The sequence below is a fragment of the Zerene cesonia genome, chromosome Z (genome assembly GCF_012273895.1).
Source record: "Zerene cesonia ecotype Mississippi chromosome Z, Zerene_cesonia_1.1, whole genome shotgun sequence".
NCBI lineage: Eukaryota > Metazoa > Arthropoda > Insecta > Lepidoptera > Pieridae > Zerene > Zerene cesonia.
In genome coordinates, this window is record NC_052122.1 from 11,459,076 (window position 1) to 11,486,202 (window position 27,127).

At 34.7% G+C, this 27,127-nt stretch overlaps 4 protein-coding genes across 4 annotated transcripts in view; 3 read left to right on the forward strand and 1 right to left on the reverse strand.

Moving 5' to 3' along the window:
- The window catches only part of LOC119835837, a 9,677-nt gene extending 2,102 nt beyond the window's left edge, over positions 1–7,575 (reverse strand). Inside the window, exons 1-6 of the mRNA XM_038360872.1 lie at positions 7,537–7,575; positions 3,904–4,021; positions 2,858–3,031; positions 2,119–2,237; positions 1,414–1,605; positions 348–517 (exon numbers count right to left, since the gene is read on the reverse strand). Coding sequence (XP_038216800.1) covers positions 348–517; positions 1,414–1,605; positions 2,119–2,237; positions 2,858–3,031; positions 3,904–4,021; positions 7,537–7,575 — 812 coding nt within the window. The remainder of the gene's footprint in view (positions 1–347; positions 518–1,413; positions 1,606–2,118; positions 2,238–2,857; positions 3,032–3,903; positions 4,022–7,536) is intronic.
- A 938-nt stretch (positions 7,576–8,513) lies between these two features.
- On the forward strand, positions 8,514–11,530 carry LOC119835839. Its single transcript, XM_038360873.1, has 4 exons — positions 8,514–8,525; positions 9,191–9,273; positions 10,859–11,040; positions 11,319–11,530. The coding sequence occupies exons 1-4, from the start codon at positions 8,514–8,516 to the stop codon at positions 11,528–11,530; spliced, it is 489 nt and encodes a 162-aa protein (XP_038216801.1).
- Positions 11,531–13,362: 1,832 nt separating this feature from the next.
- On the forward strand, positions 13,363–17,575 carry LOC119835621. The gene is made up of 3 exons (XM_038360554.1): positions 13,363–13,676; positions 15,242–15,373; positions 15,614–17,575. Exons 1-3 carry the CDS (start codon positions 13,578–13,580, stop codon positions 17,237–17,239), a joined length of 1,857 nt encoding a protein of 618 aa, XP_038216482.1. The 5' UTR covers positions 13,363–13,577; the 3' UTR covers positions 17,240–17,575.
- Positions 17,576–24,251: 6,676 nt separating this feature from the next.
- LOC119835840 (collagen alpha-2(I) chain) overlaps positions 24,252–27,127 on the forward strand; it is a gene marked incomplete at its 5' end in the record, with an annotated part of 6,031 nt that continues 3,155 nt past the window's right edge. The window contains 2 exons of the mRNA XM_038360874.1: positions 24,252–24,363; positions 25,188–27,126. Coding sequence (XP_038216802.1) covers positions 24,252–24,363; positions 25,188–27,126 — 2,051 coding nt within the window. The remainder of the gene's footprint in view (positions 24,364–25,187; position 27,127) is intronic.

The following is a 27,127-nucleotide window of genomic DNA, read 5'->3' on the forward strand; positions in this document are numbered from 1 at the left end:
TATATCGTTCTAGATAGGTCACCTGGTGGTTCAAATGACCCGTAATTTTTTCTATATGGGCCTGTAGTCTATTATGAAGATTTTGATTTATTTAAAAAATTATATAATGTAACAGACCAACGCAGACTTTCGTTGCTAAAGCAAATACAGAACTCAGCTTTATTAAATTAACTATCTTTACACAACATCATAAATATAAAAAGTCGAGGCGAAGTCGATACTTTCTACAATGTTTACTGTTTTAGGCACCACTAATTATCGAAATTTCATCACACATCAGAAAAATATATAGATGGACGACAATTACAGCTAAAAAAATATATAATATATATTTAGTATAATATTACCTCTCCATAAACAAACGTGACTGAAAATCCATAAACCTCTTCCTATTGTACCACGCTCGCGGTATTTTTTGGTTGTTCGGAAGTGTGGGGGTGGGGTTTAGGTCTATATCGAACCACTCCGTGCTCCCACTTCGCGGTGTAGGACTGCTTGGAACGATTCCTGCCTCGGGCTGTGTGTAAAAATTACATGATAACATATTTGTTAATTATCTGTGATTAAGTATTTTTATTTGTTCGTTAAGTCCTTTATAATATTTATTTAAATCCATGTGGTGGCTTCTTTACTTCAATATATTATTAAATCTTTGTGTATATTGAATTGATTTTATTAATTTTTGTAAAATTGACAACTAAAATCACATAAATTATATTGAATTCCAAAAATGTGATAGACCTATGCAAAAACTGTGAAATATCTGTATTTTAATTAATCTAATTACAAGCAGATTTTAAATTAATCATTACTATCTGGTATGTTAAAAATCATCATATTTTTATTGGAGAGAAACTTCTGAAAGTCTAAGAATTTCACGATCCTTCCACCCGAAATCCATTCCCGCTTTCCTCAAACCTTCTCTCACCCCATAAACGGACGCAGACTTAGTCTAGCGCATCTGCCAATGCACTGGACTAAGTCTGCGAATGTTCATGGATAGTGGTGATCGTTTACCTTCAGACGAACCACCAACTCAGTTGCCCGCTATGACATAAAGAAACCAATTACTACCAATTTTAGTGTGGGTCTCTAGCACGCTTCGGCACAAATTGCCCCAGATCGCACCGGGGAAGAACCACACCCTCACAGAAAACCGGCGTGAAATAATAGCATGCTGTTGTGTTTCGTACGGTGAATGGGGGAGCCGGAGGCCTATATTCTTTTCCCTACCCTTTCCAGTCATTTCCTTTATTCCTCTTATCGATCCTTTCTTAATCCCTTTCCAATTTAAAGTCGGCAATCCATTTGTAGATGCGTTAGGTCTGCAATTGTCCTTATGCCTCTGCAAATGTTCATGGGCGGTGGTAGCGATTACCATCAGGCGACTATGATATAAAAAAAAATACTCACCTCCAGGCCCTTAACGGGTTTCGCAATTCTATTTAGCACCACAATGATGACCAGCACCACGTTCATCAGGAAAATCAATATAAATCTCGAGTATAAAAGAACCATCGACCACGAAGCGATCCGCGTGTCTATCACTACATTCCTAACTCCACTCGCCGTCGCTCCTATGTAATTCATCATGTCAGATAGGGTCTGAAAGTATTTACACACATTATACGTAAAATTAAAATTATGGGGCTGGAAGGCTTGTATGATCTTTGAATTCGCTTTTGGGCATGTACTGTGTTTTAGAAAATAAAAGTTAAAAGAAAGTTAATATTCTGGTATGGTCTACTTCAATAAACTTCTTATTAAAAAAGTAAAATTTTTATATAACGAATCTTGAAATAGATTTCAATTTTATTAGCAACTCGCTTTCAGCCCGAGTAGTCTATAGCATAACCATAATACCTAACCATTTCCTTCCCCACATCTCCAGATATCTTGGCGTCAAGAAGAGACAGACAGAGAGACGGAGTTACATTCTGATTTATAATATTAGTAAGAACAATGTACAGTTACATCAAAAAGTTTTCTTCTTTAAAAATCTATCTACATACCTTTTTTACATGTTACTTTTTTAAAAACGTATATATATACATCTTTAAAGAAGAAAACTTTCAAGACGAAAAATTTTTAAAGTACAGTGACATCAAATCAACTCACTCTTGTATAAAATGTGTCATTAATAAAAATAACAGTCGCAATTAAGTCTAAAGTACACATTGCTACAGTGGTCATCACCCAGGGCCACACTGTAACTCTATCGTTGATTCGACCGCTCCCTGTAAAATATTTGTGATTAAAAATTTCAATAAATATTCCCAGTTACATGGAGTTTCAATATTGATAAACAAAATAAAAAGACTTTCGCTATTTAATTTTATACAAGTTAGGTACTTTTGTTCGAGAAGAACATTTATTTTGTACTATCAGTCCGCCCCGGCTTCACCAACGGTACGTATTTACTCTCCATGAGAATCTTCCTTATGACTTTATTACAAAAAACCGTTAAAATTTTCATGTTATGCTCTTAGCAACCCATTGGACTATTAATTTATATTTATATATGTCTATATAGATATATAGATTTCTATAGGACATTTTTGGTCGGCGTTTTCTAATATATCTCTCTTCCGAATCTCATTTGTAATCTATCTATATCGAAATCAAGTGGAGAACGTACGTACCGTCTTAAATATATTACAAAACACAAACTAATTCTTTTTTCATTCCCTATTTATTACTTTTAATCCATTTTTGTGTTTAGCACAATATTCGAATTGTAGTAGTGAGGTGTTTGGATAAATATTTCATAAGTGTCAACAGTTATATCTTCGCTACTGATTATCAGTAGTTCACTCAACTAAACCTTCCTTCACAGATATTTTTGTGTAATACGTACTCATCATAATGCCACTGCCCAAGCACCAGATGATTGCGAGCCCCAGGCTGCAAGCATTTACATACAGAGTCCTAGTGACAGTTAGAGATTCCTGTGTTATCAGCACCACAGCTTGGTCGCTGACTTCGTCTAGCGCTTGTCCGATGTTCACTAATGTTCCACAAGAGTTAGGATCTGTTGTGGAGAAAGAAAAAATGTTTATCTATCACACGCAGACATATACCAGATGAAAAGTTAATATGTGTTGGTGGTTGTACGGTAAAACTGGTTGTGTGAGCAAATAAAGAACGGTGCTTAGCTATTTCAGCTATATCGCCGCAGCACTGAATTACAGCGTCACCCTACCGACATCTGGATTGTCAGTATAAAAAATGAAAAAGATTAATTACAATTATTTTTTTAAATCTCATTTTTATTACGGTAGTTCAACATTCTGGAGCACATTGTACCTAGCATTTAATTTTAATCAAAATTCAGTTTCGTATATCCAGTTACGTGCAGATGCAAAAAAATTCAATTGTCAATGAACGAGTAGGTATTTTTTGGAGAAGGAAAACATGGCGATAGCCGGCGTGTCATGAAAATAAACAATTTGACGTTATCTGCAAACCCGCACCTGGCCAGCGCGGATTATTGCTTAAAACCTCTATGCCTGTGCCATTGCAGTGGGAATAAACATTTGAATATCGCTTTTAAAAGTGAGTAACCCATTTTCTGCTTTTTCTTCACTACATAGTATAAAACAAAGTCGCTTTCTCTGTCTATGTCCCTATGTATGCTTAAATCTTTAAAACTAAGCAACGGATTTTGATGATGTTTTGTTTAATAGATAGTGATTCAAGAGGAAGGTTTATATGTATAATAACATCTATTAAACTAATCCGAATTTAACGCGTGTGAAGTGGCAGGCTAAAGCTAATTAGATTATAAACAGTGAATTTTTGGTCAAAAAAAATTAAAGATAGCAAATCGAACCCTTTTAACTTCAACTTTTCTAATCGTTTATCATTTTGCATTCAACATATCTAATATCAAAAGTTACTTACTGTGAAAGTATAAAATTTTAATGAACAATAATATCGGCAGCTCCCGCAGAAAGTCAATAAGGCAGAAATACTGAGCTATCGCCAACGAAACCATTACAATCTGAACCGACGCCTGGATCTGAAAAGAGAATTAATTTTTAAAGTAAGGCAGCTACATAAACTTTAAGAATTTTGAAGGTTATATTCACTCATATATAAACAGTGATATATAGATATATAGACATCTAAATCGATCGAATCTTGCTGAGACGAAAGAATAATAATTATCGTAGCTTATTGTGGGAGTCGAGCACGCTTCAGCACGAATTGGGCCAGCTCGCACCGGGGAAGTACCACACCCCCACAGAAAACCGGCGTGAAATAGTGGCATGCCACTGTGTTTCGTTCGGTGAGTGGGGGAGCCGGAGGCCCGTTTCCTTTTCCTCACCCGTCCCAGTCCATTCCTTCTTTCCAGTCGTTAATCCTTTCCTTTTCCAATACCCCATAAAAGCGGGCAGCGCATTCACGGAGGTTCTACCTTTGCGAATGTTTATGGGCGGTGGTATTCGCTTACCATCAGGCGAACCACTAGCTCAGTTGCCCGCTATGACATAAAAAAAAAAAAAAAATATCGTAGCGAACCATAATTCATTTATTGTTACAACCATTAGAAAATATATCGCATTAGTCCTACATCAATTATAAATTCATGACAAAGTAACTTGAATTTCAAGAATTTCAATTTCAAGAAGAAGTAATTGAAACACAAACGCACCACTTGATACTAAAACAAAATACAATTTTACAAACAAAAATAAATTATTAAGAAAACTGAAAGGATTCACCCTATCAATAGCTATCAGTTATCTGAATTTCGTAATAAAAGTCGTTGACGAGACTGAAGATAGTTCGGGCTACGTCTTCGCGATAAGATTGGAGTGTAGTTTTCAAATTAATAAAAACATTCGCTGGGAAAGTGAATTGCATAACATGTTTCGCATTCCTCATATAAAAAATAGGTGACCCGGAAAGCATTCTGCTTGTACCGCCTCATCATACAAAAGCGAGAAAATAAAATGAAAAAATACTCTTAGTTTATACTATTAAAACGCAAATAAAACAAAAAGCAAAATAAACTATCGAGTCTTGTACATATGCTATATATATTACTATATCTATAAAATGCACAGCTGACTGACTGATCGATCAACGCACAGTCCAAACTAGCCGACCCAACGTATGATGTAGACCTCTGTTTCGAAAGCATTTTTATAAGGCCAAGGGGGTAAAAGGGTATGAACGTTGAATTGAATATTTACTGGTATTTTGATCAAACGCGCGACGCTGCGGGTAACAGTTAGTCTATCTATATAAAGTCGATCTATAGAAAGATATAGTTAAAGTATAGTCGTTTTAGTTACACCACTTATTACTGGACTGTGGATGGTTGAAGAGATATTAATTATATTTTCCGTGTTATCTTCGCTTGAATAGAAAAACTGATTAAAAGTAAGCGAAATTATATCCGAGCGGAGCCAGGGCGAGCAGCGAGGTCTATAAAACCTCAACAAAATTAGGTCATAGCCGGAGTTTGAGAAATAGTTTTATTTAGTTAAATGGTACTGATCTTCGGATCAACGGTGACGCATATCAGCGCTCTCTCTTATCAATGCCTGGTTGATAACACGAATTCACCAGTTAACAGAAATACTTGCTCCATTTTGGAATGTTGTAAATGGATCGTAAAAATGTTTGTGACCATACTAGTTACTGCCCGCGACTACGCTTGAGTATTCGAAGGAAATTGGTGGTATTGAGATATTTCATCGCAGTGAAACGTAGCCAGGTTAATGGCATATATTTGTAGACTTTTCACTTTCACCAGACACAAAAATCGTATCTCAAATCGCTCCGTTCCGACATGATGCAAAGACAAACTAAGAAATGAACATACATTCGTATTAAACATATAGCAATTATTATTGCTATTGCAAAGGTTACGTAAATATGTAATTTCCTTCTGTTTTTAATTCGGTTCCGCACAAATGAACTAAAGGACACCTGCAAAATTAATTGTCACCCATCCAGTTAATGACCGTGCCAACCACTGCTTTACCCCGATTTTTTTTATTATTTCTACTTATTAATAGCTACTAGTCCCGGCTCCGCCCGATTAGCCTGTTTTCCTAACTTTGAGATTTACGCGTTCAAACCAACTAACAGACAAACAGCTTTATATTATTAGTATGTATAAAGAACATAAAAATTTTAATACAAGACCAAATATATTACAATTAAGTTAATCCATTACATTATATATCACGTTAAACAAAACCATAATATTATCCACCTTCAGCCGCAGTCGGGTAATAAATTGATACAATCTTCTAAAATAAAGGGAATCGTAATTCAAGAAAACCTTCATCAAAACTTAACTTACAACTAATAAAAGAGTATTAGTAATAGTTAGTAGTGCCTAGTCATTATAGACTAGTTTAAGAACGCCAACATTGAATTGAAAGTATAATTTATGAACAAAAGAAAAATTAAATGCATCACAAAAGAAATCCAAATTACAAAAATCAACGCACTGCAAAAAACCCTGAATAAATTAATATTATTTGAAAGTAAACACATGGGTAAACATATAAAAAACATTCGCTATAGAAAATAAAATTCGCATGCAACTTATCTCGTATACTATATATAAATAATAAAATATACAAAGTATTTGGTTCATTATTGCATTCATTTAATGTTTAAGAAATCGCATGAAAACTTACCTATTGAATGTTGATACATACTTATGCTATATGAATTTACAATTAATAATAAATTGAATTAAATTTTTAAAAGACGATTAAACTGGGATATTTTTGAACGAAGCAACACAAAACTGTAGCTATAAATATATTGTAAACATAAAATACAATGCTGTTACAGAAAATAAATCTATTTCAATTCAAGAAGAAAAATTAGAAGAACGAAGGTAGAACGACTTTATTAAATTGCGTAAATCATAAAATTAATTTATGATTTGTGCGCGATTCCTCTTATGATTAAATGTTGTTAAGAAATAACCATGTAGTAGCTATTCAATATCTTATGTAAAACAGTTTCTTTACAATGCTCTAATCAACCTTGCTATAATTATCACAAGTAAGCTAAATATAAGATAAAATAATTAGGATTAACATTCTAATGCATTATCCGTATTGTTTATAAAAGGTTTCTTGAAAATACTTAAAAATATACTGTAAATTATAATTCAGGTTTCTAAAGCCTTAATTGGCTTAATAAAAACGTTAAAGTGGCCACGTGTTGCCACGTGAAGATAGTTATTAACTTGCAACTTAAACTACTAATTTAAAAAGTAGTCCACTAAAACAATTCACATTAAAAATAATGCTATTAATTTAAAAGACATATATCTTTTGTGAATTTGTAAATCATAAGAAATTTCGTTATGACCGTATAACTTAATTATTCAAGTCTCAAATGACGTGATTCTGTCCAAAATAAAATTAAATTAAAATAAGATATTTTTATTATAATCAACAAAACTTAAAAAATCCTGAGAATGTATCACAAAACAAGCATACACTACAAAAGACATATCATTCAAAAAGAGGTAGCTAAATGCGTCAAACTTACCAGCGTTATGAGGGCCGCGTAAACCACAGTCTTATTCATTTTGATCAATCTAACCGTGCTGTACCATTAAATTATTATTATACCATTTAATTGTCCAAAAAGAGTCAATAACAGGAGTTCGTTCGGCAACGCTACAGTGCCGCGAGAGAAACTGACAACCGATAAGTCAAAATATCTTCGATCAGATAACCGTCGTGCGTAAAGATATATTGATGCGAGTACATGTCTACGTGTCTAATGCCATAGTGCAATGGTTAAAGGAAATGATAGATTTATAGTCGTGGTGATGTAGACTAAATATTTAATTCCCTATTTTTTCCCCTTTGAGTAAGAATAAGTTGCCTACAAAGTTTTTTTTAGGTAACATTAATGTATTTTCATTGTATTTGGAAATTATTAACACTTTTTTTGCTTTTTCTGTAATACAATAACCAGAAAATGTGGGTAGAACAATAATATATCATTGCGAAGGCGATAACAATACCCTCTACGTTTGTCTTGTACTACGTTACGGAAGAATAAGCCCTTTAGAACATAGCAATAACATACATTTTTGTCTGCGTTAAATTATTTATGGGTACAAAGGGAATAGTTATTCTGATAGATGAAAGAAAAGTATTCAAATCTATTTATTTAAAAACGATATTTCTAATCAGTACTAACGACAGCGTCAGTTGTATTTACCTTGATTGGCTTTTATTAAAATCTTATATTTATAAACACGAACATAAATCTTATAACATTAATAAACATATATCTTAAAGATTCGGTCCGCCTCCTTGCGAATAGTTCACTTATAGATATAAAATAGAATATTCATAATCGAAATGGTTATAATAATAAAATGTATGTATCCACGTAGCACCCGTGTACTAATTACTAGCTCATATAAATGAAACAAAATGGATGCGAATATCACACTTGTCTCTGTAGACGAGAGGTTTTAAGTCATATTGAAGTGCTTTTTAACAGGAATTATGTATGTTATTGTGAGTACACAATGCATTTATTTAAATATTCGTATATTTCTAGCAATTTCGTTTCGACGAAACATTAATTAAGTATCTCGTATAGTTAAAGTATTTAAGTAAATAAAGGTATGTTTATATTTCTGGGGATTTTCTTCGTTATGATGCGAAGGCGAAGGGCAGATCTATCTAACTACTGGACGGACGGATCGGATTGAATTTTAGCATGCAGATAGATGGAATGACGTAGGCATCCGCTAACAAAGGATTTTGATAAATTGGAATATTTTCTTAGTGGATGCCTTCCTTTTGAGGTGGACCTCGAAGGGGAGAAAATAGGGGATGAAAGTTTATACCATAAACATTTATTAAGACCGCACGAGCGAAGCTGCGGGCAACAGATAGTAAAAAAAAGTCTTGAGCATAGACTTAAATAACCTGACTGAAGCAGATGCATGTGTTGCAAAAAGTATCCTAAATGAATTTAAAAAATAATTAAAAATAAAAGCGATATACCGGTATCTTACGCAGTAAGTTCTCAGTTCGTGTTTGTTACCTCATAACTTTGTGTGTGAACTGATTTGATGATGCTTTTATATTCAAACACTATTGTCATATGGTCCCATTTAAATTTGGTCTAGTTTGAAGGCAGTTCAGTTTTTTGTTAAAAATAATTATTGTTTCAGATGATCTTAGGTCTTATATCTTCTTGCTCCGCGCATGGAGAGGAAATTTTACCAAAAACCAATCGTACATTACCAAAAGACATGTGAGTGTTTGAATTGCTTATACATTTTAATATAATAACGCAACAGAACAAGTATGTATTTTTTTTAATTGTTATAAGGGTTACAGGCTTACGATACAAGCCATCTTAGTAAAGGTCTGCAGTTCATATTATCCTTATAAGTCATGACCCAATGATACCGAGATTATGATACAACATCTTGCTTTCATAAAAACCATTGCATTTGATTAATTTAATTTTAGTTTACTGGGAAACAAATAGAACTTTTAAAGTTTATTTTGTCATAATATACAATAACGTCTTCACGTTTTTTATCTTATTGCTCAGTACCCCATTGGAATTACACTAAGTAAAACTAATATAATTTACTAGTTCATGAGTGTTTGGAAACTATGCACCGCTACCGAAATGATTTTCAATCGCTTTTAGTTAAATTCGTTTTAATAGAAAACGAGAACCAGCCGTACGTGGTCTCTGTTCAGTAAAATTTATGCAAAAATCATAGGTCGTATTTCACTGGTAGTAGCTAACCAGATTATTTCAATACACGGACCGAATCAAAGACAGATTTTACTGCATCTTGCTGGTTTTTCAGGTATGTAATTCGAGCAACGGAATATCAAATTGGAATTCTTGTTAATGGGACCAATGCAACTGATAAAAACCCCACGTGAGTAAAATTAAAAATATTACATTTTTTCACTTCGTCTTTTACCGTTTAGAAACACAGTTTTTTTCATAACATCAAAGATAGGACTCCATAGATGTAGATAGTAATAGTTAAGTTATATCCTGCTAATCCAACTATTATTATAAACACGAAAGTTTTTAAAAATAGATGCATGTTTGTTACTCTTTCACGCAAAAACTAATGAATGATTTTTAATGAAACTTTACAATTACGTACCTTATATATCAAAATAAGACATATGCTATATAAACATTTGCTATTTCCCAGGGTTCGATCGCGGGTGAAACCGCGCGTCGCAGCTTGTATAGTCATAAGCTTATATTGGTACACGTGTAGAATACATAAATTAACGTATTCTCGAAATGTATAGTTCATTTATTGATATAACCTTTCAAATTACCGAGAATTCATCCCACATAATTAAAATGTATCATATAAAATGAAACGAAATTTCTGAAATTCGCCGATCGAATTGCTTCAAAATAGACTTCGGCGAAATGAATAAATCTTCAATTGAATAAAACACCCAATTTGATGTCTTTCATATATTTCTTTAAAATTAATATTTTATTACTTTTATGCTACTAAAAATCAAATAAAAAGCTCTTGGGTATTTCGAGAATCTTTAAAATTCACTTTTTGGCAAAATAGTTACATGTTATTTATTACCATAAAACTTTCTATTTTAAGTTATATTATTTTCAACCACAAACCTTACAATTTATTGTTCTTCTTCAGATTCTTTAGACGCTAAAAAACACGGCCTATGAATGGTGACCTTTATTTTTTTTTAAAGTGTATAAACTTATCTTATTTCCCGATCTTTATTTATAAGTAGTAAAAGCCTTTTACTAATTTTGAAACAACATCGAAAACAAAATATTTCTAGAATATTCCATTATTTTCTATACACAGAGGGCGCCAAGAATCCGTGACATTCTACCACCTCAATGGTTCTAACCTGAATCTCAAGGACCTGCCAACACCGCTGCTCACCAACGTGACTGCTGAAAATGTGGTGGGTGTCGCGCCTGTCAACACTACTGTACCTTGGGAGGCTTTGAAGAATCTGGGAATAAAACTGCCGCCCCAATCTGGTAAAATCTCACTACTGTTTTTTATTATTGTGATTTAGTTGAATGAAAATTATCAAACGTTTTAAGATACACATATCAGTTTAATGATGCTGATGATGATTCAATTTAAAATTAATTATATTGAATTGTAAATGCAAATATTGTCATATGGTGAAGCAAAAAAACGTATAGTTTAATCAATATTTGTAAATAATTTTACATTTCTTTTATTTGTAGCGAAAATAGTTTCAATTCTATATATACAAAAGAATAATGAATAAAATATAATTCAATTCCAGATCATTCCGCAATCCGATCCAGACGAAACGTTGTAAAAATACCAGCTAATATAACGAAGGCCTCATTCCTCATACCCTCAGAAATTGGCTTGCAGTCTATCTCGCTTCCGCTTATGTCCCTCAACAGCAATTTATCAAGAATACCTGTTCCCATACCGAATGTATCTGTTGTTAGTTATACTAAAGCTAACACTGTTGTTCATAAACCATAGAAAATTGTATAGATAACAATTTAGCTCGCTTATATTGGCTTTAGACAGAAGCGGACATATTTTTGTAAAAAATTCAGTCTTGGATTAAAATCTTATTATGAGTTACTATGGATATTTTAATGGAATCTTAAAAAACAGTTAATGAATAAACATTTCTTTAATTATATCGCTCTCAAAAAGTTGAATACCAACCATTGTGAACCATCTCTTTTTTTCTTAAGGTGGTAAAACACGGAATACGCAGGTTACTTGTACACGGTACTATGAGAAAAATTTATTGTATCATGATACAAACTTTCAGTGAAGCAGCATTTGAGCGCCATGTTTATGAATACCTTTATCATTTCCTATGGACTCCATCATTAACTCATTATGTCAAACTAAGGATATTAGCATCACAGTTTTCTATCTAAAAGAAAATATTTCACACATTCAAGACCGCTTCAATAGTTTTATAAAACTTTTGGTACAATTGCTGTACAGTTATTCATCGTAAAATTACAGTAATATTTCTTCAATTATCATATATTTTATATGCTTTTATTAGACACAAGTGCCTTCTTAATTATTGTTGACTTTACACATTGGTCCCGATTATTCGATGAACCATATATAGATTACTAGCATTCCGCCCGCGGCTTTGCTCGCGTAGTCGCAGGAAAGATAGACCCAGAGTTTTCCTGGCATATTCACGTTCCCCTGGGATTTCCGGGAAAACATGTTTTTTATATCCTATGTCTCTCCCCCGGTTCTAAGCTACCTCTGCACAAATTTTCAGCCAAATCGGTAAATCCGTTCTTGAGTTATAAATAGTGTAAGTAACACCGCTTACTTTTATGTATATATATATATATAGACTAGCTGCACCCGGCAAACGCTGTTCTGCCTTACTCTTATCATTTAGGGGTATGAAAAATAGATGTTGGCCGATTCTCATAGATACCGGATAAGCACAAAACATTTCATCAAAATCGGTCAAGCCGTTTCGGAGGAGTATGGCAACGAAAACTGTGACACGAGAATTTTATATATATAGATATATGCAAAGTGGAACCATGACTGACGGATCACGTGGCTCTCGCTCAGTCCCACATGTTACGTAAGTCCGGGCTATTTCTCAATTAGAACAGCTCATTCAAATAAAATATAAAAGTGTGTATTTATTTATTTACTTAAAAGAAAACAAATTTTACCGGAGGAAACCAAACCGTTACAATCAAAGTTAATATATAAATTATGTAGCTTGAAAAATATATATTTTTTGAATATATCTTCCTTAGTAAAGAAAGGAAGTAGCATTAGAAGGAATACAAGGAATAAAAAGGAGTGTGCCCGCTGCTCACCCCGGTCGGCTTAGTAAACCTTATGTGTTGTGGTCGTCGCTACGGAAGGGGAGGGGAAATCATGAATAAAATCCATCTACAATTTTCTTTTAGTAACTCGTCGAAAAACAACGGTTAATGTGTGTATTATAATTTAAACCTAGGACAGCCCACTAGCATGATACAAAAATACGAATTATAGTTTAAAATATAGGCGAAAGAAATTCCATCAATTATCATAAAAAATTACCTCGTAACCATTTACTACAAACATCGACAAACGTCAAACTCATCCAAACTCATACAACATAAATCAAACAAACGTCAGCCTACAATATCGTATAAGTTTTCAGAAGCATTGCAGGTCACACCTTAATACAGGTACATGCTCGGCTCGCCACCCCTACACTGCGCACTGAAGCCACCCGCACTACGCATGCGCCAACTATAAAGCCCCAAAAATACGTGATTCGACAAAAGCGAATACCAAAACAAAGAGCACACGATACCGGCGAGGACACGTCTTCAGAACTTTAGTGGTATCCTTTTCAGTGCCACCTACCGTCCAATATAGACGCATGCGTAGCTCCTAATGATTGGTCAAGCAATCCTGATTTTTGAAGAGGCGCATATGCAAATGTGTTTAGGTGTAATATAAGGTTATACAATTTGGGAGGATAGTCAGGTGAATGTTCAGTGTCAGATGAGTCGCGGTGGATGGCGGAATGAGCTCGCCCAAGTTGAACGAGCGATGCCCAAGCAGTTTGAGCAACGGTAAAAAACATTTGAGCAGCGAGTCGAAGGAAGATTCCCTAGATAACTCCGTAAGTACAGCCGATTGATTTTTTTGGGATCATTGAACTTTTTACTTAGGTTTCGTCTAGTCGAAGATGATCCGAAGTAAGCGGGAGTTGCGAAGTACTGAATTAATTATGTAAGAATCTATCAAGTAAAATAGTGAAAGAAACACATGATTTTTAAAGACATTTTCTATTTCAAGTATTTGTCAAACTACACGCTAGTTTCCATTCAGTAATCATTATACAATGCGAAGCGAATTATTTTAAATAAAATAATGAACTATATAATATATCTTAAGACTTTATTAATTACTAATTACTACACGGACACAAAATTTAATAACAAACCCAGTCATTGCATACCCTTTAATATTACGTGTAAATTAAATTTGAAAATGATGTACATATCCATTGACAATGACCTCGGTACATACGACCTAGAACTGGGTATGGGCCGGCGAGGTTGATACTTGTTTATATGAATATTTCATCACTCGGGACACTAAGCGCGGGAGAAATACGATATCTGACTAGACAAATTAATCCCCAAAAAAGAGTTCTATTGGAATTATACCAGCGACATAACATTTATATGGCTTAACTAACGAATGTAGATTTGTGGTGTTAATATTATTGACAACTGCAATCTTATACTATTATTACGCCTATGGCTTTGCTCGCGTGGTCTGTGGAAATTCCCACGAGAATGAGATGTTTCTCTGCTATAAAAAGTAACCCATATCACTGTCTAGCCCTTTAAATATCTCCAGACACAAATAAATAAGTTGTAAAAAACAAATAAACAAACATAATAGCATTTATAATGGATAGTAAAACTCAGAGTTTTAATAGGCCATGTGTAACTTTCAAACCAATATTTCATTATATTTCCATTTGTAAATAAGTATCATAAAAAAATGCGACAACGTACGGGAATTAAAAGTTTATAGACTATGAAAGTCTCAAATGAATAGATGTTTTACCGCTTTACAAAATAAATTCTTAAAGAATAAATCTTTCGTAGCAACGGCCTAACACACGTTCACGGTCACTGTTACGAAACTTTACCGTGGTTTAACATACACGAGTGTTATCATTACAAGGTTGAACTTATTAAATTTTCAGCCCATAAGTTTGTCTATAAAGAATTGTATCATGATAGAAATTTAAGCGCTTTATGAACCCCTTGACTGATTGGTTAATCTTGAACTTTCATAATTCTCTATTTGAATTTACGAAATTATCTAATGTGAGTGGACAAGAAAAATTAATTAATTTTAAAAATTGGTCTTGTATTAATAATATATTATGTTTCCTTCTTTATTTGTGGATGCATTCGACACAACAACTCAACAACTCGACTGATTTATCTGTGCCTATACCAAGTAGATCTCAATTTTTATATAGGTTCCTAAGCATTTTTAAATGAATAGAATATAAGAGACCCCGACGGAACGTTGCCAAATATATTAATAATACAATAGTGATGTTATATTTCTATATACCTCTATTAAATAGGTAATTAGATTATACCAACTAACTGTTATTATTAATAAAGTCGAAATATGAAAACACATTGCTTGTTTAAGATCCGCGAATCTATAAAGTCTGAACGCACTGGCAAATCCGAAGAAGACTGCCGGAGACGCACAATCATCGTAGAGAAGAAGAATGGGAGTTATGGTTTCACTCTGCAAAGTTATGGCATTCATTACAAGAAGGTAAATATTAATTGTGGCCATTTAGAATAGTATATTTTCACGGGAATACTCAAGTATTTCGTATTATTAATCAGTTAAGAAATAAATTTAACATTTCAGAATTCGTACACCAACGTAATTACTATTATGCTATATTGAATTAAGATATCAATATTTTATAATATTGATTAAAATTATGATACTAAATGAGTGATGACTTTATCAATAGGAGACCAATATATAACTTTTTATTTCACCCAGGAACAAGAGATAGAAGTAATCACGTATGTGGATCATGTGGAGCCAGACGGTCCAGCATGTGCGGCAGGCATGCGCGAAGGTGACGTTATCCTCTCCATCAACGGCACCGACGTAGAGCGGGCAGACCACGCCACCATCGTAAACGCCATCACCGCCTGCGACTCCAGAATGCGCATCGTCGTCATCTTCGAAGACTGCGTTCGCAAAGTCGAACTTCATCTGAAATACATCAACATCCAACGAGCAATACAAAACAAGATGCGTGAATTGGATCAGCTATCGGTTCGCGAACGCCAAGTCTTCGATTCGAACTGGAAAACGCACAGCTTGCCGTCACAAAAGAAGAAAACCTCGCCGTCTGATATCATTTCTGATTCAGAAGAGACTGTCGCTGACAATATTAGTAATTCTTATTGTCGCCCGACATTGTCCAGTGAGAACGTCACTGCCGCGAAACCCCCTCAATCTAACGTGTTCATGTATCAATATCTCGATCCGCGCTATGGCACCTGCATTATACAGCCGAATATACATACAGGAAGCTTCGTCATAACTGTTGGATCGCCGAGAAATAGACGCGACTGTCATCATTATGTTGTTAAGGCAACGGGAGAATGCCATCGAGCATCCGAAGCCTATAAAGTGTCTAATGGAAAACATAGCAAACCGCATAGAACTAGCCACAACCATACTTGTGCACCGTGTGTCCCAGTGTACAATAATCAGGATGCAAATAGCTTGGAAGCCTATGACCTCGCCAGTCCGTGTTGCGATCCACATTGTGTTCCAAACGCTAGAAAAAAAGTGAGACGAAAGAAGGAGTGTTCAAAAGAACATAAACGAAAAGAGAAATGCCAGCAGGTTGATAAATCAACCCAAAAAACGGAAAACTGCGCACACACACATTCGAAGAAAGTTTGCAATTCTGGTCACTGTTCAGGTCGATACCGGTATTTGACAACTGAGTCAACACAAACAAGTCAATGCAGTTTGCAGTCGTACGCCACGAGCAATGCAACGGTAGCGTGCGATAACTCAGTTTCGAGTTACAGCACGTCGCTCAGTAGTGACACGTTGTTTTGGGAGAACGACCGCTCGGAAGCGAAATCTTCACCAAAAATTCAATATCAAAGCGCACACCAACACGTGAAGCCGAAGTCTTGGGATAATTTAGCAACAAAGGCCATTGGAGGCTACGGTTTCGGCTACGGTTATTTAGACACGACAACGAAACACTCAAATAGATCCAAAAGCCACGGGCGTAACCACAGCGGCCGCAGCACCCAAAGCCACCATGACTACCAGCACCACCAAGAGAAACACTCCCACCGCCAGAGCGGAACCCCTCACCACTATCCTACCGGCTACGTCCGATCTCACAGCCACTGTCAGCCCACAAAGTCCACTGAAAGTTTAATCGTCGTCCCTAAATATCAATTGGAAAGCAGTGGCTCTGAAAGTCGACTCGCATGTGACTGCGGTGACAACGTAGACTACTACAGACGAGGTCCGATGAAGAGCCCAGCTGAGACGCACTCCAATTACTACACCCAACGATTCGTTTACCCCGCCCATTCGTACAAGAAAAAAGACTCCAACGTTAGTTCAGAAATAACTAGATTATAATCATCGTGAGACCATTGCTCAAAACACCTAACTTATTCGAATGACCTCATTAGTCTTTTCGTCTTCTCGCGCCGGTATGCGTTTATTGAGCGACGGAAGCTTTATTTTTCAAAATCAAATTATCTATCGAGTAGAACTATACAAGCACTTTTGAATCGTTAGGCATTTTTATAAATCTACCATCGTCGCCGAAATTTTGTGGTTAGGTGAGACTTTGAATGTTCAAAAATGCAATAATTTTATCTAGTGGGTATGAAATAAAGTATTTTCAAGATTGAATTTTTCGACAGCAAGGTATTTTTATTACCGCCACATCGCTTAATAATCGTAAACCATTTTGACAACCATTTTATCAGCTTTATACTCGTTGATTTATAGTTTTGATTAAAAAAATAACTAAAAAGGAAACGCGTTTCATTATGACCCTTTATTCGACAGGCTATTTTCTTTCGACATTTCATTCACACCTATTACGTTATCTGTGGTCACACTATAAAACAATACAAGCTTTCCATCCGCAGCATTCCATCCTTCGCCTACGTAGTCAAAGCAGTATATACAGGGAATCCGGAATAAAATTAATGTATGTCTAACTACTATTCACGCCTAAACCAATGAACCGATTTCAAATTTGGTACTGATACAGCTTGTGACCCGAGAAAGGACATAAGACAGTTTTTATCAAAGAAATTCCACGGAAACAGTGAAACGTGGAAACATAACCAGTTCAACACACCTTTTATATCTTAAAAATTTATCATAATTCTTTACACGAAAATAAGCTGTCTTTTAATTATCACAACTAGACAATATTGAAACATCATCATTGGAGGCATCATCTTTCAAAATAAATAAGAATCATCAAAACCGGTTCACCCAGTAATGAGGTTACAAATAGATACAGTTGAATTGATAACTCCTTCCTTTTTTGATGTCGGTTTAAATAGAACCTAAATGGATAGTTGTTAATTAAAATTAAATATAAGCTAGTATTCTTATTTTTTCACAAATACTGGTTCTGTAATCCAAAGATTCCCTAATACTATTAAATATACTTTCTAGACGCCATGATGGCATCCACGTTGATTTCAAAAATAAAATTTTAGCCTAAATGAAAAACGTTTTAAATTATTAAACGCATTTTTTCATCCAGGCAAAAATAAGCTACAGTTTGCGCCGAAGTGCTAAAATTACCATAAGGTACCTTACTATTCCACAAGAATACATAATGAATGTATTAATAATTCATATTTTTACCCGACTGCTTCAGGAGGAGTCTACTATAAAACTATAAGTCACCGTATAAACCAGTTGTAGAATGTAAGAAATTCATTTCAGCTGTTTATTAGTCCCCATTATAATTAAAATGCACCCATAAAATTTTTAATAAGTACATAAGCATATATTTAGTAGGTGTAAAACACAATGTACTGTTTGCCTACCATTTAGACTATATTATAATATTGCTTTTATTGTTTAGTTATTTTTTTCTTTCGCTACAGTTTATTTTTCATTCATTTCTATCTATTGCTTATATCCCATCAGGGAACATGTACCATTGTTTTTCTCCCGTCTTTTAATTAATTATCACGGGAGACAGGACATACAATTAATTGAGACGGAAACGTAATTAATTGTACTGTGTAAAACTTTCTTAGTATCAAACAGGAAACTGAGAAATTGTTAGATATTTTTGTGTACAAGCTTTTTTATATACTAGCTGGAGATCGCGGCTTCACTCACGCACTACCCGCGCAAAAACATACATACAGATTCGATTCCATGACATTGCGCGACAGAGTAACAACTTCCATACATACAAATCAAAATAATAATTTTCTAAAGTTAAATCTCCTTTTTGTTTCGAAAAGTTTAATTTGTTATCATCATATCATTGCATTTCTCAAAATATGAAACTGAGAAGCGCCGAACACCCACCGCGTCATGACTTTTATCTCATTCAATAACTATGCGAATGACACAATTACCAAGAAATTCGCTAATTTAAACTCAATATTATCACTTCCTCGTGCCTATCGCCGAAATTAGGGTGACCGGTATCTAGGTTCAAGCTGGGGTCAGCTCGTGAGGAGTGCTGACCACCGATTCTGGGAGTCCAGAGCAAGTCGGCATGCGAGACGCTCGTAGCAAACCGCCGCTTGCGGCAATCCCGCTGCTCCTAACGCTGCTGGTGGCTAGCATTGGCGCACAAACAGAGGTATACCAACCATAGCTTTTCTGTGTACATTTTGTTTAAGAATCCGCGCTTTTACGTGTACTATATACCTAGTAGTGAGCATTTGTAAGAAGTGTCTACATATATTATTTTTTCAGAAATGGCTATTGTGCAAGCAACATTCGAGCCACGATTGCACGACGTGGCGCATTACCGACGACCTTGTAGATAATTTCTCGGACCTTCTAGAAAGTATAAGCTCGGGCCATGTGTGCGGTCTGACGTATACAAACCCAAGAAAGGAACATAGGAAATTTATAAAGGTAATTTTTTTATCTGTATTGTAGCTGTATTTGCATGAACCGCGCTGCGAAACATTGAGGCTATGCGATATAAATGAGCGAATAAAATACGGATTTCATTAAGTGTTGATTTAACTACGGATTTTTATTTTAATTGATTTGAAGAGCAGAATAATAAATGGATCAAAGTGTCCAAAACTGTGAGACAAATTGAAATTTTCATTTAATTTATTTTGATGTCTAACTATTAGAATTCTTTCACGATGGTATGACTGTAATAAGTATAAGTATAAAAAAATGAATAAATAATAATAAGTGAATAATTTAACGTCACCGCTGTCCCTCACGTTATAAAACATAATTATTCTCAATATCGTGAAACTGAAACACGAAGTTAATTTTAAGAGAAAAAACAACATAAACCTAGATAATTCATCGACAGTTCCTCGAGCGATACATTGCAAATTGAATTATACCGTACGATATAAAAGGCAGGTTATCTCTCCACTAGAATGTAGATATAATCGAATAAGAGCTGGAAGCAAATTAAATTGAATTTCCTCGTGCCTTTGTGGGGCGAATTCAATTATATGTTGAATTTAAACATAATGTACTTTTTAAAGAACATTGGAGCTGACTTTTTCTATTCTAAGCAAATTTTTCATATTATATATTACGAGTAAATGGTAAATGTACTAAGATATGACGATTCAAAAGTGCTTCTGTGAGAAGTCTAATTGAGCAAATAAAAGTTTGAGTTTGAGTAATATAAAAGGCTTCATCGAACTCGGCCATGACGGTCCGTTTAGCCACAGAACAAATGTATGCAAACAAGAGTAAAAAAACAGAACCGCGTTCAAATCGTCAGAACTAGACCAAACTTAAAAACTACCAAATGGCAGGCCAGACTAGTTTTCAAATAAAAAAAAATCGTAAAAATTGATTAACTCAATAAAAAGTGATAACAAAATAAAAATAATATAAAAAAATCGACTGATGACCTCTTTTTTGAAGTCGGTTGAGAAGGAAAAATCGATGTTCTTGTAAATTTTTGCATTGAATGAGGAATTTTTTCTGTTTGAAATTTGAACTGGTGATGCAAAGTAGAGATTTAGATAGCTCATCATTAAAAAAACCGAATCGCTTAATAAATGATAAAAAGTACTTTCAAAATTTATGTGAATCGAAACACGAAAATGTTTTTAATAACAATAAATTGAATTTTATAGAATGCCTAACAGCTTAAGCCCGTAGTATCGAGTGCATAGTATCATAAACATTCTATTTTTCCAAAACCAATATTTAACACCAGTGTATTCAAAGTGTATTTACTATGTATTCTTTACCAAACAAAAAAATTGTGTAGATATGAAGCATATCTACACAATTTTTTATTTTGTATTTAAATTTTATTTATTTATTTATAATTATTATTATTGCAAAATTATACAAATTTAATTGAATATTTAATTTAATTGCAGACAAAAAAGTTAAGAAAAAACACTAAACGTTTAAAAACATTGAGAATCATTGCAAATGAATTACCTATACCGATTTTATAGCATCTTAAAATAAACTTTGTATTCTCTTAAAGCAGATAATATGTTCCCATATTTTGAGTCGGGAAATAAGATAAGACGAGTGTTATCTTGCTAGCACTTTAACTGTGTCAGTGGTCGTTCACATCGCAGCGGCTGACCTAAAAACGTACTTGCGGATTCTCGAAAATCCAATTAGAATTATAAAAAGACATTAATAATGAAGTAAACAGCGTATAACATAAATTGATTGATTTATGTGACAGCGCCGTGATTGATGCATATCTTTCATTTATGCTTATTAGGTTCATTTTACCTATTATGTTTGTTGAAATATGCCATTCCATTTATTCGGCGGTAAATCTAATAATTAGACGTGTTTGTTCTATTATTATAGTGATATGGATATGCTGTTTAACTTTAATATAATTATAGTTTAAGCACGTTTTAAACTTAAGTGAATATTTATTAAGGAGCTTTTAGTCAATTCATAGCAATTGTGCTGATAATTTATAATTGTGCATAGTCATTACCTAGTTCAATCTGAATATACGAATTACAAAATCAATACCATGAGCAAACCACATACAATATTACTTTAACTAACGCGAATAAATTCATTTCAACAATACATTTTAGTTACCTAATTAGTTGGTAACTGTGCAACAATATCTGTAAATTACGTTATTTACTAATCAACATTTACATTCAGAAGACGCATTCTTAAACTAATAAATAAACAAACCTGAGCTACCTATATTCAAAAAACATGGTAAACTTTAAAATCAGCGCAGAATAAAATCCCTCGTGAAATATACAGCATTCAACTAAATATAAAAGTGAAAAGAGTGAGCGCGAAAACGTATAAACCCAAGTGTTTAAAAAGTGGGTCGGTCTTTCTGCTATATTCATCTCAAAAGCCCGTCGTTATGAAGAATAAACCCGTGCGACGCTATGGACACTTCGCCTTTTAAACTTTTGATCTAGCTTTAAATATTTTTCTCGTTTGACGTAAGCAAGAGAATTATAACCTACTTGTAATTATAAACTAGATAGTTTATGTGTGACGGATGTTTGTATAAGAATTAAGTAACAAAGGTAATTGGGTATATTGATCCGGTTCGTGAAAGGCTGTGCACTGAAACCAAAAATGTTTCATATTAAAGATATATTTCTTTTTAGGTATTGAAAAAAAATATGTATTATTATCATTTATAATAAAATGTTTACGTATTATCATATAATAATAAAATAGTACATTATAATAATATAAAAATATTATCATTTAATAATAAAATATTTACGTATCAAGGTTATTTAACATTATTTATTAGGACTGCCACGGTGTACATTACTACAAGAACGCAATCATTTCTATCGTGCTGCAGAGTTAGTTAGCTGCAATAAATGTCCAAATTTATTTGTGTACGCCGTTGGTCAAATGCCCGAATATAATACTCAAGGACCGTTGGCTGAAATTATGGCTTCTATTATAGCTGAAATTATTTTTTATATCAATTAAAAAGAGTTTAATTGGCCGTACATCAAAACAGTTCTTATTCTGGACATCAGTCCGTGTAACAGATAGTTCCCCATAATATCTTAATTGTATTGCAATATTATGTAATTGCGTTCAATAAACTACATATTGCAGTATATTCTACTAAGATCAATTATTATAGAATATAAGAAGTGAATTATTTTCATTATTGAAATTGAATGACTGTATACTTACACGTGTAACAAAATTACGATAAAGAAGCGCATTTTGATAACTGTTAACATATAGATAAATAAAACAAAACATGAAGCGTGGTTTTCAATAAAATGGTGTTAAATTCGATGTAAGCTTCATTGTTATATATATTTAGGAAAATTATAATATGAAGTATAATAAAACCCGTTGTTTATTGACTTGACAATACCAGAGACAGACAATAACACGAGAAACAATGTTTTTTTGACAGACTTAAATAATTTAAGAATAATCTTTATTGAATGTGTGAATTTAGCACATATATTAAACAGCTTCAAACGTATATTACATTCCTGTATCGACAATGTAGCAATCGACCGGTATACACGAGTTACCGGTAGTAATTCCGATGCTGGAAGCTACATTTTTTATCATTATCATAAACATTACGTGACGTTTATGTATTTCTGTCAATGCTACTATTATTCCCTTGACCTGTTTATTGCACAATTAATATAAGTGACTTATATGAGCTAATTTTATTTCATGTCAAGGCAAAGACATACTCTTAGTAGGTTGGAGCAGTATTTTATTTTTTTTCAAATATCCTGCGTTTATAATCCACTTTATTTATTTATTTTTATTTAATTTTAAATAATAATAATAATAATTCATTTATTCTCTCATCACAAATGTGTATACTTATTGTTATACTTATTGCTTAAAACTAAACATTTGTGAGAGACTGGTGCCCGAGGTAAGTATGAAATACTTGTGTTAATAACTCTGACTAATTTTGTTAGTGACAATTAATTCTTAAAACTATGTTAGTATATTACGTCTTAAATATAATAATTGTGACTACTAGGTATGCCAGCCACTATTACAATGCTATAATGGAAGCAGAAAGTTTGCAGCAATGGTTGACATACCAGCAGAAAAGCCGGCTACACAGCGCATGCTCCCATTATCAGTGAACGAGAACATCTAACAAAATATAACGTAATTCTTAAACTATTCTCGGATGATAGAAAACAATTTATAACAAGAAGTATACTTTTGCATCAGATAATTTCAGACATTTCCTATTGTACAGTATCTTCATTCTTCTAATTGAAACTTTTGTTGTTCTTACTATTAAAGGCTTCTTTATCCACAGATCGATTCAGTTATCTACGGCGCTTTCAAATCCCTTTATTGTAAACGGCTACACGAAGTCTACAGCGCTTTGGATTTGTCCCAGAGCCAACGAATTGGTACATCCAGATTTCGAAGACAATCAACGTTTGTCCCCCGGGGAAGGTACCGGGGACAAACACAGTCGCAATATTTGTCGATTGATAAAGGAAATGGTAAAGACGAGGGCAAGGCAGAGGCGCATTCCGCTGCTGATTCATCGAGAGCTAGCGTCAGTAAGTTGACAATACATGTTAAATGTTAATAAATAAGCGTGAGAATGAGCGAAAGTTTTAGTTATATAATTACAAGACATTGAAACGACTTTGATATTTTAACTGAAAAACAAGTATTAAGCACTTTACTAGTTCAGGTGTTTTCTTTTAAGTTACTGTGTTTCTACGAAGCTATTGTTATGAAAATTTCTTTCATAGTTTATGTGAATAAAAGCATTTTTAACTGAAGACAAAAGATTTAGCTCGACAATATTGTGAGAAATTGAAAAGGTATAGCGTACCTTTTATTCCAGCTATTTATAAGATGCTTTTATTTGTTCTTTTATTAAGGGTAGAGACTAAGGGATAGTGAAATATAATAAATCTGTTGTAGCATTTCGTTTCAATTATTTATACTTTGTTTCATATACATTCTTATTTCGTCGGTGGAATTATTGGTACATTATATAACATTAATTAATTATTAATATAGAAATTAAAAACTTCTTAACGGATTTTAAACGCGATTTATTCATTATATTATTAACCCGACGTTTCGAACACTTTACAGCGAGCGTGGTCAGTCTCCCCGTGACCGTGACCGTGACGTAAAAAGTTTTTAATTTCTAAATGTATAAATACTCACGTAAAATCAAACACAAGAAAACACTATTAATTATTATTAATGTAACAAACCACCAGTAACAATTTTAATCTAACATACGTCGAATAAAACAACTTTGGTAGTTGTTTGGTAGTTGTGGTAATTAGGTATTAACAACAAATTTATTTTTACGTGATACATATTTTCTTAAATAAAATTCCATTAAATACTGCACTTTCAGGTGGTAACAGCGGCATGGGACAGGCACAAAGTCAATCCATATACGATCCAAGCTGTGATGATTGCTATGGAAAAACAGATGTTGCTGAAAGCTTAAGAAAACCTCAGAGTACTGGTGGTTCAAATGGATATGGACCTGGCTGGAAAGGAACGGGATTTGGGGGTTATTCTGGACCAGGAAATACACCTGGACAAGTTGGGCCAAACTCCCCTTATGACTCTGGACAGACAGGTTTATCACCTGGTCGCACAGGAAGAGAACCTTATGGCACATATGGACCAGATGGTAGGTTCATATCAAGTGGCGGGCCTAGTGGACCTAATGGTCAGCGTGATCCCAGTGGTGGATATAGCTCAGGACCTGGAACTACAGGAGGTTACAATCCAAGGGGAGTTGTAAATGGAAGAGCGCCCAACGTGCCAGGTTATGATGGCAGAAACGGGCAACCACACGGCAATGGTTATGGAAAAGAAACCATACCGGGTTATCCAACAGGAGTCGGAACAAATGGGGTTTCTAGGCCAGGTGGTCCATATGATGGCAGCTTAAGCCCTGGTCATGGTAATAATGATTATAGTCCTGGGCAACAAGGATATGGACCAGGTCAAGACACTCTAAACAGAGGCGATGGACGAAGACCTGGTCATTCTTTAAATGGTGGTTATAGACCAATCGATGGGCAAAGTGAAAGCTATAGGCCAAACAAAGGATCAGGAATATATCCCGGTCAGGGTCAGGGTAATGACGGACCTTATGGGTCAACTCTGGGCACTCATGGCGGCTATGGTCCGGTCCAAAATGGAGGTTATAGACCAGAACTTGATGGGAATAACCGTAATTATATTCCTGGTCAAACTAGTGGATCAGTCAACGGCGGTAACATTCCAGCGACATCTAATGTAGGCGGTTACCGTCCTGGTCAAATTGGTACTTTATATCCAAATGAAGGTAGTTCCAATGGAAGATATAGTCCAAACCAAGGTTCCGGAAATGGACATAGACAAGGCGGTGCTATTCCTCCTGGACAATTAAATGCTCCAGTAGGTGGAAAACCTGATAATACACCTGGAGGAATTAGTCAAATTCCAAATCAAAACCCTACTGGCGTTTTACCAGAATACGGTCAAATTGGAACACCAAGTAGACAAAATATAGGGTCCGGTCAAGGCCATCCAAATTGGCAGGTAGCGTCAGGTCCTTATGTTGGGCCTGACGGTATTAACTATATATGTTGCATGGTCCCAGGTCAAACTGGATCAGGAGGACATTCTGTTGTAAGTCCCAACGGTCAATACGGTCAAGGCACTCAATATGTAACACGACCTACAGGCCAATACGCGGCTAGTGATCACACCGCCGCAGAGCCTAGTAATATTTATGATCCCGTCAGTCAAACAGGTAGGCTAGCTGGCACGGGACCTGGAGGACGAATGGACGGTAGAGGACCTAGTAGTCAATTTGGACCTGGAACACAAACAAATGTAGGGCCTGGCGGTCAATATAGCTCTGTTACAAAATATAGACCTCGTGGACAATACAGTCCTGATGGGCAACCCATTGTGGGACCTGGTGGACAAACTGGCGTAGGACCTAGTGGACAATATGGTCCTGGGACACAAACAGGTGTAGGACCTGATGGACAATATGGTCCTGGGACACAAATAGGTGTAGGACCTGGTGGACAATATGGTCCTGGTACACAAACAGGTGGGGGACCTGGTGGACAAACTGGCATAGGACCTGGTGGACAATACGGTCCTGGTACACAAACAGGAGTGGGACCTGGTGGACAAACTGGTGTAGGACCTAGTGGACAATACGGTCCTGGTACACAAACAGGAGTGGGACCTGGTGGACAAACTGGTGTAGGACCTGGTGGACAATATGGTCCTGGGACACAAATAGGTGTGGGACCTGGTGGACAAACTGGTGTAGGACCT

Excerpts from the sequence above, each read along its gene's own strand:
- LOC119835839 (XM_038360873.1), top strand. Across the intron at positions 9,274-10,858 it reads CGTACATTACCAAAAGACAT|AGGGCGCCAAGAATCCGTGA; the intron begins GTGAGTGTTTGA and ends TTCTATACACAG. Across the intron at positions 11,041-11,318 it reads AAAACTGCCGCCCCAATCTG|ATCATTCCGCAATCCGATCC; the intron begins GTAAAATCTCAC and ends ATTCAATTCCAG.
- LOC119835621 (XM_038360554.1), top strand. The coding sequence starts at position 13,578 with ATGAGCTCGCCCAAGTTGAACGAGCGATGCCCAAGCAGTTTGAGCAAC. Across the intron at positions 13,677-15,241 it reads AAGATTCCCTAGATAACTCC|ATCCGCGAATCTATAAAGTC; the intron begins GTAAGTACAGCC and ends TGCTTGTTTAAG. Across the intron at positions 15,374-15,613 it reads ATGGCATTCATTACAAGAAG|GAACAAGAGATAGAAGTAAT; the intron begins GTAAATATTAAT and ends TATTTCACCCAG.